Below are 12099 nucleotides of genomic sequence, written 5' to 3' on the forward strand. Positions count from 1 at the left end.
CTGCCAATATCCCCCTGCCCGACTCCTGGTGCAGCACTGGCGCAGACTGGGCAGACCATCATGGACAGACACGACTGTGGCACTTGTGGGTTTGTCCTCCCCAGAGCTTTTCCCCTCCCTAGGTCAGAAAGGGCTAAGCAACCCTGCAAGCCGCTCAGCATAGCTCAGCACGAAGAAGCTGGGTCAGGTGCCTCCAGCCACCTCTTACCTTCGTAGGGCTGCATTGAGAACTCATCCTGGACGCCATCCTGGGCCTCCAGACAGGTCGCTGGCACCCAGCCTTGCTCCTCTGATGTGCTCACAAACCACCAGCCTGGGAACAAAACAGCAGGAGGATCAGCCAAGGGCACCCACCAGCCAAAAACCACCTCCCTCCTGACAAGCCATGAGTCTGGGGGGCTTTGTCCCCTCCGTGCTGCCACATGGGAGGCTGGGGTTACCCCAAAGCAACAGAGCCAAGCGCCATCCGAAAGGGAGCGCACACAGCAGCAAGGGAGAATCGCAGCTGAGCGATACCCAAATGTACAGCTCCCTCCCCACGGTCACAAAAAATGGGACAACTCAGAAGTGAATGACTCCAGCCACCTCATTTGCTTTCTTTTTTTTTTTTTTTCCTTCATGGTTCATTTTCTCTCAGTATGGGTCAGCAAGTCCAGTCTAATTAGCCGAGATGAATACACTGTCTGCAAATCGATAACTGACTCCTGCTGTGCTCTCGCCTTCTTTACATTTGTGAAAACAGCAAATTTTAAAAGCTATGAGCAAACGCAGGATTAAAACATGAGCTCTCCCAGCGGAAACCTGGCCAGCTCCACAGAGGCCGCCAGCAATCCCAGGCCACCCTGGGTGTCCAATCAACATAAACGCGTGCTCCTCAGTTATGAAAAGCACAAGCTATTTGTGTCTTTAGGGGGGAGAAAAATAAAGACCAGCATTATTTTCAGAGCCTCATCAGCAAGTCATTTAGAAAGACAACGATTGTCAGGAAGGGAATCAACAGCTACCTGCCTGGAAGTGAAAACCAGGGCTGACATTTCATAAATAAATGATTTGCCATACCATTTGAATTGGCTGTGCTAATAGGTTTCACTTGCTTTAAGATTGCTTTTATTTTCCTCATTCTCAAGCATAGCTGCTGGTTCAACTCATCCTCTTGGGACTGGGTTTCCAGAATTTAAAAATCTATTTTCTTGATTTATCTATAAACCTCCCTAAGCAACTTCTATTACCTTTGGGGAATAAAATCCCCTTTTCAACCAACTCCAGAAGGCGGACCTATGACACAACACATTCCCCTTGCAGAGGTTAAGAGCAAGTTTAAGCTTTAGCAAGCGAATGTCTGGGCTGCCTGCCCCTGCCCCAGGGCCGAGCGCTGCATGGTGTTCTCCTTTGGAGGAGGCAGGAATTGCGAGTGCACAAAGGGGGCTTTACATGGTGCTGCTGCCCAGCGTCCCCCTCATCAGCCACTGTATTTTTCAGCACAAAGAAGCACAAAATGAGAATGTAAAAGATGGACGGCGCCTGGCGCACAGCACAACAGGTAATCAGACCCTTCATTTAGAGAAAGTCCCTAAGCCTTGTCCATGCTCATACAGAAATCCTGCAGGCTGATGCCGCTTCCTCCACATCTCACTTAAGCTGCCCATCCAAGGACATCCCCGCGAGGTGCCTGGAGGCTGTTTTGCTTAAATTCCTACTAAGAAGACACTGACGAATACAGGATTGCTATTCCTGTCGCTCCTCTGAGACGCGGAGTAGATCCGAAACCCTCTGCCAAGCCAAACTCTCTGTACCTGATTCGTTCTTCTCAATGATATCCACCACCTGGCCCACGCACAAGCTGATCTCGGAGCTCTCCTGCTTCTGGTAGTCCGCCACCACGACATACTGCTCCAGCACCAGGGGATCGACCGACGCAGAGTCAGCTCCTGCACAGGGGGACAAGAACCCAGCCGTGTGCCGGGGTCAGCACTCGGCTCCCGAGCGCCTGCTGGCCTGCGAGCAGCTCCAGGACACCCTGGGGACCCCAGCGTGAGAGAGGTGAGCCAGAGGCTTGGGCAGAGTGAGGACAGAGACCAAACCAGCAGCCAGGTGAGATGGGGACAGCCAGGTGAGACCTCGCGCTTGCTCCCACCTCCTGCTCTCACCCGGAGCCGTCCAAGCACCGCCACCACCGCCGCGGGCGCACAGCATCCTGCTCCCTGCTGTCCGACACCAGTGCGCAGAGCAGCTCAGACCCCAGCTCAGCACACACCGCCTGCAGGGAGTTTTACTGGTCCTAAAAAGCCTGGCCACCCAGACGGAGGGGCATTTGTAGGACACAGCAGCATCCCCCAGCCATCACTACCTTTCTTGTGACTCGCTGGCTGTTTGCTGTCCCAGCTACTTGCTCCGCTAACCCTGCTCAGCTCCTGCAGCAGATCCTAATTCGATGCCAGAAAAACAACCCACTGAGACGAAACACCCCAGGAGGGGCAAAGGGGCAGGGTGCTCAGAAAGCAAAGCATTCCCCGAGGCAGGAAGGGGCCTGCCAGCTGACGGAGGGCTGGATGCGCCCATGGGAGCCTGGTGCAGCAGCGCTGGCTGTGCCGAGCCCGGCCAGGCTGAAGGTGGCACTGCAGGCTAAGGCGAGGGGACAGCCAGCAGTGCCCCACCAGCCCTGCCAGGGGACCAGCAGGCACAGCAGGGCGACGCTGATTTATTTTTTCCAAGCACGTTTTCATTTAGGAGAGTGGTCTGGATATGGATCCCTTTGCTTGGCGCCTCTTAGCAGGGCGCTACTGGGATAGAGTTTTCAAGTCAAATCCATTCTGCTTTAGAAACACGGCCCCAAGTTTGTCTCTGTGCATGGAGCAAAACTCCCCTGTTCCCAAAAGTGCAGGGGTGTGCTGTCACACTGTGTGCAGGGAGATCACGAAGCGACCCAGGGCTTTGCAGACCTGGGGGTGCTCAGCACCGAACCCAGACTCCTCAGCCCCTCTGGGAGGGCACTCACGTGGGCTCAGCCTCACGCTGAACCAGCCACAAGGCACTTGGGTACCCAGAGCACAGGCAGCACTTGCCCAGCTGCCTGCAAAAGCCTCCGAGGAGCAAAAAGGTGTCAGAAACGCCTGCACTCTTCTCCCCTCCGCCCCAAGGCTCGGCTCTAGCCTCCAGCCCAACGCTTTGCCTTGCAGCTTCCCAACCTGCCAGCTGAGGATAGACTCATTACCCAATTCTCCCAGGTGCAGTAGGAATTAATTAATATTTGCCCAGTGCTTTGGAATTAGAACAGTATTAATTATTATAGCAGGAGTGATTGTGGGTGTTAAGGCGTACTTCCAGGGGCTGTGCATGTACTCTGAGCAGGGGGCCTCATGTTTTGGATCAAAGGCAGAAATCACATCTGCTCCAGCCCTCTGGCTGCTAAAGCATGGCAGATACAGGGACGATTACCTCCCAGTCTCAGAAGGGTGTGAGAAAGAGATGATACAGAGAGCGGTGGTCCCTCGGGATATAAAGGCAAAGCACAGCAAAGAAATTGCACCTGTGCATCAGGAGGAAATTTCCACAGACTGCTATGCTGCAAGAGGACCCAGTGGCTCCCCTGCCACGTGAAAGATCTCGGCCTGATAAAAGAGCTTTCCTATGAGGGAACCTATTGCAGGGCACAATCCTGCAGTGACCAGAGCAGGAGGGTTGAGCAGAGATGGATGAGATCCAACAGGTCTTCAGCGGTGCCGGAACGCTCCGCTCCCCCACTGAGAAGTTCTCCTAAGCCCGAGGTCACCACCTCTCAAACTGGTTCTGAGAAAGAAAGACCACAACCACAATTTAACTGAAATGCTTTTTCAGGACAGTCTCATTTAAAGGAGGAAGAGGCTAATTGTCCATGTCATCCTGCCATAAACAGCTCTCTGCAGAGCTGCAGGTGAGCTGGCCAAGTGCAGAGGATCTGTTACCACTAATGAAAGCTTCCTCCAAGCCATAACCCAGAGGTGGGGCACCAGACAAAACTAAAAATAGCCCTTTAAAGTGAATGGAGGATGCTAGGAAATTGGGGACTATCTGTTCTACTAGCTCAATTAAAGGTTTGTGCTTAAAGTGATCAGAGGATTTACCCAGCCCCTGAGAGCAGAATAACAGCTACAGGAAGAGAGCTGTGCTCTCCGTTCTGCCTCCCTAGCTGTAATTACACACAATGCCGTGAGGCTATTTGTAGTTTCACCAGGCAATTCTGGAGCCTCCAATGTACCTATTAAACCGGCAACAGAAGTGGTAAACTAAGCTTGGAGGAAGAGGTAGGAGTTAATTTCAGGAGTGCGTTCACCTGGCATAATCATCCCCAGCCACAAAAATACATGGTCAAGTTACAATAAAACATCCTATTTATGGGCAGACTTGGTCTCTTAAGAATAGCAATGGCATAAACTTAATCATCTAAAATAGTACCTAAAGCTCTGTAGCTGGGGAGGGGAGGAAGGATTAGCACAGTACAGAGCCCACAGGAGAGGAGTTGTGTAGAACAACAGTAGCTAGGAGCACAAAGCTTGTATCGCCTGAATATTTTTGAGACTGACACAAAGGTGGCCTAGAGAAGGGATGTGCATTGAGCCAAGAGACCACTGGGGTCCTTGGACTTGCAGAACAGACACTGGCTATAGATGCCGGAGAGCCGCAGAGGAGATGCACTCACCCAAAGCAGTGAGGTGTACAAAAACAGGTAGGAAATCTCAGATACAGGGTTGCTCCAAGATTTCATGTTTCCAATTTCTGCCTTTGCAGTATCAGTGCCAAAAGTGAGGACTCTCTTAATGGTATGGACACTGGTGCCTTCAGAGAGAAGCAAAGAGCTCAGGACTGAAATAAAAGTGGGGGCACAGGTATTTGGGTATTTGTTTTTAAACGCCTGTCCTTGCTATACACTCAAGCCCTTGCCTACTGCACTTTCCAAAAATGTCATGCTTTGGATAAACTTTCTTTGTTCTCTGGTCTGTGCTGATCAGACCCAGTGCTCTCAGGCCAGCCCCTCTTCTCCCAGACCTGTCGAGCCTGCGAAGATCAGCACTGCAATCCCTCTCATCCCTCCAGGGGTTCTTCCTGAACTAGGAAATAATCACATGTGAATAGCATTCACCAGTGGAGTTTCAGAATGGCCCTCCTATCGCTTCTGTAGGAGGAGAGCTGTGCTTTCGTTGTCCCTTATTAGAGCAAACACTGTGGTTTGGGGTCTCTGTGCCACTGCGGGAACATTGCACAGCACAGCAAAAGGAATGTAGCCATGCAAGAAAGCATCTAAAATAAAACTAGCAGGGGGATATGGGAGCTCTTCTGCCAGCCTCCTAGGGCAGTTCCACCCAAATAAAAACTGCTGAGAGAGTTTCAGGCTCCTCTGCACTACATTAGCGCCACAACAAACCCATGAATCTCCATCTGCTTTCTGTAGAACTCAGAAAGGAGGAGCAAATAGAAATGTTTGAAACAGTACTGGGGACTGATTATGATGATTACTTTTAGACGTACCTAAATCAGTGGCCAAGTTGGGCTTCAGAGTCCCAGAGCATGGGCAACAATGAATAATGGCAAACATTGCTCACACAGGGCAAGTCCCTGCCTCCGGGCCTCCTCACAACACCAACCATTTGTCCCTTGAGCCTCTTGGTCACCGAGGAAGGCTGCAGGTACCACTGCAACCCACTTTGCATCCCAGTGCTCGGTTGCAGCCCGTTAGAAAACAGGGCTCGCTGCTGCCAGGCGCTCAGGAGCGTTTGTTCTTTCCAGTGCTACCCTAAAGAGCAGCTCACCCCCACTCTGGGGGTGCTGGAGAAATAAGCGACTGGGAGACAATTCCAGTTGTTTTTGTTTGTCAGCAGCTGTTGGATGCCCCGTCCTCAGGGAGATCTCATATTAAAAGAGCCTTTTTTGTGCCATGCTGTTCTGCACTCAAAGCAGCCCTGGCTTGAGCTACTGATGAAGAATCAGGGGCTTCCTCAAGGTAGACAGGGCTCTGTGTGACAGCAGCAGAGCCAAATTTGGTTTCTTTTTGCCAGAAAATGCAAGATAGTGAGAGGAGTCTCTAAGCATGTCTGGCACAAAGCATCAGCCCTTTGTAGTGTTACACAAACACCTCTCCCTGATGGCTACTGCACATATGCCATGGCCAAACAAGGGGAGTGCAGTGCCATGGTCTAAACATCCCATCCTGTCCTGCCAGAACAGGGCTCTGGCTGGGAAGTTACCCCAAATTTCCCTCTTCTCTCCCTCACAACGGTGGCAAGCAAGCAGCATCCCAAAGAGCATTTTCTCTTTGACCTCACAACATCACTGTGTCACACATAAACCTGCCATGCCTTCAGGGCTGGGGGCAAGAGGCAAGGTGGAGCTGCCCATAAACCTGCTTTGCTAATGGGTCTATGTGAAGCGGGAAGGCAGAACGTAGCTGTGTGCACAAACAGGAGAAAAAAATCTGCTTCTCCAACAGCCAGCATCCTTGAATTAAATTCTGCCCTCAAAGAAAATTTCTGCTGCATAACTCAGATCTTTCTCTCCTCCTCAACCCTAGAAAGGTCGTCTTTTTTTTCTCTTGCTTAATGTAAGCGGACTGGGTTCAAAGTGATCTAAACACACACTGATCTCACAGGGAAACATAATACCCTTCCTTACTCACCAGATCTTCCTACCGAGCCATCAGACGAGAGACATTTTGAGACAAGGGATTCTGTGTCTTTATTTTACCTCTGCTTTATCAGAAGAGAGGAGAAGGAAAAAAAAAACATAGCCTGTTTTCATCCCCACCCACAGCCAGATGCTTCTCTCTGCCTCCACATGGGTTTGTACTGAAAGCAATAACTCAGCCTGAAGCAAAACCTTCAGCACATCTCCTCTGACAAAGCCAGTGGAAGACCCACCACTTCGGCATGAGAAAGCCAGTAAAAAAAATACAGTCTGTGATTACAAATGGCTAATGAGAGCTGTAAAACTACCTCCCTAAGGTCCAGCTTTGACAGACATACCTTGCGGCTGTCAGAGTTTGAGGAGAGCATGTTTTCCAAAGGTTTTAACCATACTGGTAAACCCCTGCTAGTTTACCAGGAGACCACTCAGTTATGACCTGCCCATGAGAACGGAATAAAACCAAGAGCCACTGTTCAAGCAGACAATACGTGAGTTTTTCATACACATCCTACCGCTAGTCCAAGTTAAGAGACTGGGACATCAGCTGTTCTTGAAGGAGGGATGCCCTTCGGCTCCAACAGAAAAGAAAGTGGAATTAGGTCTTTGAGTCTCTCCTATACCTTTCCTCTCTCCTTAGAGAGGAACCCACACATCTACAGGTAAATTTGCTCACACAGCTTATGGCAGTGTCAACTCCCAGGTCAGAAACCTTGGGCCCGCAGCCAAGCGCCTGTCCTGCTCCCGCCGCACCTCCTGGCTGCTGCTGCCCCGTGTCCACCAGGCACCACAGAAAGCTACGGGGGACGTGACAGCTTTTTGCAAGGGGCTTGCCCACCCAGAAAGAGCAGGTGTCCCCCGGCGAAAGGCGAAGCGAGAGCAAGGCCCAGGTAGCGCGCGGCTGTTACTACCTCTCTGCAGGAAAGAGGCCGTTCTCTGGATAAACCCTGATGGAGGAACAAAAACGATGGGAGACAAGGCGTGAGGAGAGGAGGGACACGACCACGGGGGTGGCAGCAGTGGTGGGAACGACTCGATGCACAAGCGAACGGGGCGGTTGGTGCAGCATGCGGAGCTGTATGCATCCATCAGCCCCGTTCCTCCGTGGGACGCCTGCGGGCCCAGGGGCAGCGAGGAGCCCCAGCCCCTGCTGTCCTCAGCCCTGTCCCTTCCTTGGGGGCGCAGAGGGACGTGGGGCTGGGACTTGGAGGGGACATGCTGTGTCAGGAACCCCGTGCCCCACAGGGGAGCACAGCAGGGGTTGGCAGCGGTGCTCGTCATGGGGCCAGGTCCCCGCACCCCGTGACAGGAGACCAAGGCTGTGGGTGAAAGGAGGAGGTGGTGAAATGGGAGGAGAGGAGGAGTGCTTACCAGACCGCTTCTTTCCAATGGGCTCCCTGAAAAAGAGAAGGAAGAGCGTCAGCAGAGGGATGGGGACGGCTGGGTTGTTGGCCACAGGAAAAAACCATGCAGGAAAACACAGCAGAGCTGGCCTTGATGGTGCAGCTGACCTCCCTCACACCACCTAATGTCCCCGTGGCCAATGTGGGGCACAACCAGCTGTGCAAACAGGCTGTCTCCCCACCTCTTTTTGAGTAATTTAATGCTTTTGTCTTTCCCAAGATGAGGGTTGCTGGCCTGGACTCCTCAGCGGCTTGCTCTGACAGCCACAACTCCCATCGTGTCACTTGGAAAAGGAGGAGGGCTGGGACAATCTGGCAGCAGAGTCAGGTGCAGGGGAAACCCAAACCCCCAAAACTGCTCTCAGCACAGACCACAGCTCCCACAGAAGTGGACACCACTTTGAAGACAATGAGGGAAATACTGAAGTTGCTCCATGTCCTGCACCCCTCTTGGGGACAAGGATGGGGAGCGGCTGGGGAAGGGGCAAGGATTTATGCCCCAAAAGAAAACAACTCGCTAAAATGGTGTAGAGAGGATGAACACAAGCAGGAGCTACTGGCAGTTATGAGGAGGCAATGAGGTAGCTCCAGCCCAAGTCCTCTCATTATGGACAGCACTGGCCACATGGATGACAAGATGGGTTAGAAACCAGAGGTCCTGAGTCCCTTCTCTTATTTGAATTCTGCTAAGAAACATGGTTGCTGAATAGCCTTAAACCCAGGGCATGATTAAAAAACAAACAAACCCAAGAACGCATGGGCTGAGACAAGCCTCAAAAAAATCACAGATAATAAAACAAAGTACCAAACCAGGGTGAAATACAAACAAATGCACCAGCACCGTCCCCAGCTCCAACCGCAGTGGTCTGCCTTGCTACAAAAGAGCTCTCAACACTTTCACACAAATCGCCACTGTGGCCCTGAAATGTTGCTGTAGTATGGGGTGATGATAACCTATAATTCCTCTAGCTGTGAGCTGCTTGACCACTGCTTGGAAAGGCAGCTGGACCAGCCCAGGTAGAGCCTAGGAGCCCCTTCCTCTGCTTACGAGATCCACTGGCAAAACAACCTTTCCCTGTCCCTTTCAGGCCGAGCAGAGAAATCCCTCCATGCTCAGCAAGAAAGCCAGCCAAAGCTGGGCTACGCTTTGTTCTCTTTCAAGCTTATCTGCATTTTCAGACCATAATTACTGCAGATGTTTTATTCCCCCGGAGCGATGGGGTGATGCAGGGACTCGGCGGCCTTCAGAGCCTGCCTGCAGATCCAGGCCGTGCATCCCCTGTGTGCTCGGCCCAGGCAGCACCGCTCCTACTGCTCCGGGGGGACCCCCACAAAACCATTCCCTGACCTGCAGGATGGGGCAAGAAGGGAGCCAGGGACACAGGAAAGCACCAAACTGATACAGCAAATATCTGCTTTTTAACCCCTCCTGTGCAAGGCCCTGAGAAACACATTCAGGCCTCCCTGGCTGAGGGGATGTAGCATGGGCATTCACAGCCCTGATCCCAAATGAAGAGGAAGGCACAGGAGCTATCGGGCAGCCTGGCATTGCCCACTGCTGATGCCCAGAAGTCCCAGTGAGGAAGCTCAGCCCCCCAGCCCCGTATCCCAAATCCTGTGTCCTAGCCTAGTCCCACTAGTAACCCCCACAGCCTCTTCTTTGGCCTTAGGTGGGCACTGAGGAGTTAACCTCTTCTGCTAGCTAGGGAATGCTTTATCCTCCCTGTCGTGTCGTCCCCCCCCCCCCCCCCCCCGCTTCCCCTCTCCCTTTGCATCTGAAACCTCTGGAACTTGCCCACTGAGCCATCAATAAAATTAAATTAAATGCAGCAAAGATGGAGCAGAAACAAATGCAATGTCGTGCCTATCTGTTAAGTTCAGAGAGCACAGAACCGTGTGAAGACCTGAGCACCATGTCCCTGATGCAGACACCAAGGAGGAATCTTTGGGACATTGCATCTCTAATACATTTCTAAGCAGAGACCAAAGCGCAGAGCTAAATCCAAGCCCCACCACGGGCTGCTGCAGGGCAGGGAGGAGAAGGGAGGCCTGGCAGACACACAGGAGATGGCAGGTGGGCACTGCATCACCCTGATGGAGAGAGCTGCTGCATTTCCCCTGCCATCTGCTAAACTTCTTACTGTAACTCATCCCCCTGCTTCCTTTCGCCGCCTGCTCTGTCTGGGTGAGGGGGCAAGGAAGGAGCTGCAATTTCACTTTGCTGCTGGGTTGTTTCTGGCACGGATGCAGAGAGCCGCAGGTCTGAAGACCAGCAGCCCCGGCCCACCACCTCAGAGGGGACAGGAGCTCAGACAAGACAGGAAGCAGCAACAGACTCCCGGCAGCATCTCCTCCTCCTCCGCCGGTCCCCACGGACCAGAGAAAGGCACGCAGCAGAGCCTGCATGCACGGCCTCCTGGAAACCAGTGGCTCAGGCAGAGGAGGAGGAAAGGCCACTGCCTGCCACTGGGAAACTCATTTAACTCTCACCCTCACAGCAGTCGTGCTGTGCAGATGAACCAGGCAGTCACAGCACGGCTACAAGGCACCAGCACATAGCGATGAAAACGTGCCTCTACAGAGCTCCCCGAGAGGTAAAACCCAGCAATGGCTCTCCAGCCACTTCCCAGGACTTTCCCAGTCCCATGTCAGGAACACTGAAGGCAAAGGTTCCCATGTAACAGGAATCTCACTTAAAACTCTTTAAACCAAACAGAAGCAGGCTGTTCTTCAATGAAATGTATTAAGCTGTTAACCTCCTTACTGCAGGATGTTGTGGATGCTGAGAGTTTTTGCAGGCTTACAGGGTCACAATTCAGACAAGAAATGCTAATTATAAAACCAGGAAAGCCCTGAAGGCTAGGACAGTGTCTAGAGAGGAGCTTCTACAAGCTTGCTTGACTTTAAGCAAGCACTCGGGTTTGGTGGCTGCTGAGCTAGGCACGTGGCTGTGCTGCAGAGGTAGCTCTGCAGTGGCTGTGCAGTGGGGCTTGGGGGAGGAAGATCCCATGGGAGGGGTCCTGGGAGGAAGGCTCCGGCATGGCACAGCACTCACAGACCTCAGCACCACCCACTGCCTCAGCCAGGGCACAGAGAGGGAGAGGGACAGCAGAGCACAAACATGAGTATGGCAACTCCAGCTGCTGCAATGCCATCCACGCGGGACCCACAATCGGGATGAGATGGGTCTGAAGTCACCATTCCAAGAAAACATTCCCCACAGAAAAGTCTAGCTCTTGTAAAGAAAAAAAAAAAGAAAAAAAAAAGGAAAATAAAATATCCTTCCATAATACAGCGATGTCATCAGAATAGCTCTCAGGAGGAAGTTCTGCTTGGAAGCACTCAGCAAGCATGGTGATGTTAGAAGCCTTAGCAAGGTTTATGCGAGCAAGACAGAGACAGAACCGGGTTACAACAGGGCTCCTGTTTAAGAGAACTGATGTTTAGCAAATACTCCACAAAGGACTGAAAGGGCCCCTGTCACCCGAACCGCAGTGCCTGTGCCAGTCCTGTATTTAACCACTGGAGAGCTATCTGAGCCAAACCTTTGGGCTCAGAAGGCTGCCCTGTGCCCTGTTAGCACAGAAAACCAAGTGCTCTCTCCATCCAAGGAGCTTACACTGGAGCAAATCGTGTTTCAACCCTGTTAATATTTCTTTCTATTATCATCTAGGAAAGACAGTTCTCATCTGTGAGGGAGGGAGACCACTATTTTGGAGCTGAGATCTAGGTTGAGCTCCTGGTGAATCTGCACGTAGGCACCAGCAGAACTGCAAAACAAACAATTCATTATACAAGCTGTAATTTGTCTGGATAGCAGGACACGGCTCAAAAGCCACAAGCCAACAAGCCTCCTTACCCAAGTCAACATCCATCAACTCAGGGAGCTCTAGCTTACTGGCAAAAGTGACTGGAATGGCTTCCTACATGGGGCAGCCACTCCATCCTGCAGCAGGGACCTGAGCTTCCCCATTTTCTATTAAATCCCCAACACCTGGCCCAGGATTTGAAGCCCCTGTCGCCCCCCAAACACCACACAAGGGTT

At 52.1% G+C, this 12099-nt stretch overlaps 1 protein-coding gene across 8 annotated transcripts in view; it reads right to left on the reverse strand.

The window, feature by feature from the left end:
- Positions 1-12099, reverse strand: part of SH3PXD2B (SH3 and PX domains 2B) — a 77806-nt gene that overhangs the window by 12668 nt on the left and 53039 nt on the right. For 4 of the 8 annotated variants that reach the window (XM_083799276.1, XM_083799279.1, XM_083799281.1 and 1 more), the window contains 4 exons: positions 8023-8048; positions 7563-7598; positions 1794-1928; positions 209-313 (listed from right to left, as the gene is read on the reverse strand). In XM_083799276.1, the coding sequence (XP_083655402.1) occupies positions 209-313; positions 1794-1928; positions 7563-7598; positions 8023-8048 (302 nt within the window). The remainder of the gene's footprint in view (positions 1-208; positions 314-1793; positions 1929-7562; positions 7599-8022; positions 8049-12099) is intronic. The other 4 variants (XM_083799277.1, XM_083799280.1, XM_083799278.1 and 1 more) reach the window with 2 other exon arrangements.

This window comes from Anser anser (genome assembly GCF_964211835.1).
Source record: "Anser anser genome assembly, chromosome: 14".
Taxonomy (NCBI): domain Eukaryota; kingdom Metazoa; phylum Chordata; class Aves; order Anseriformes; family Anatidae; genus Anser; species Anser anser.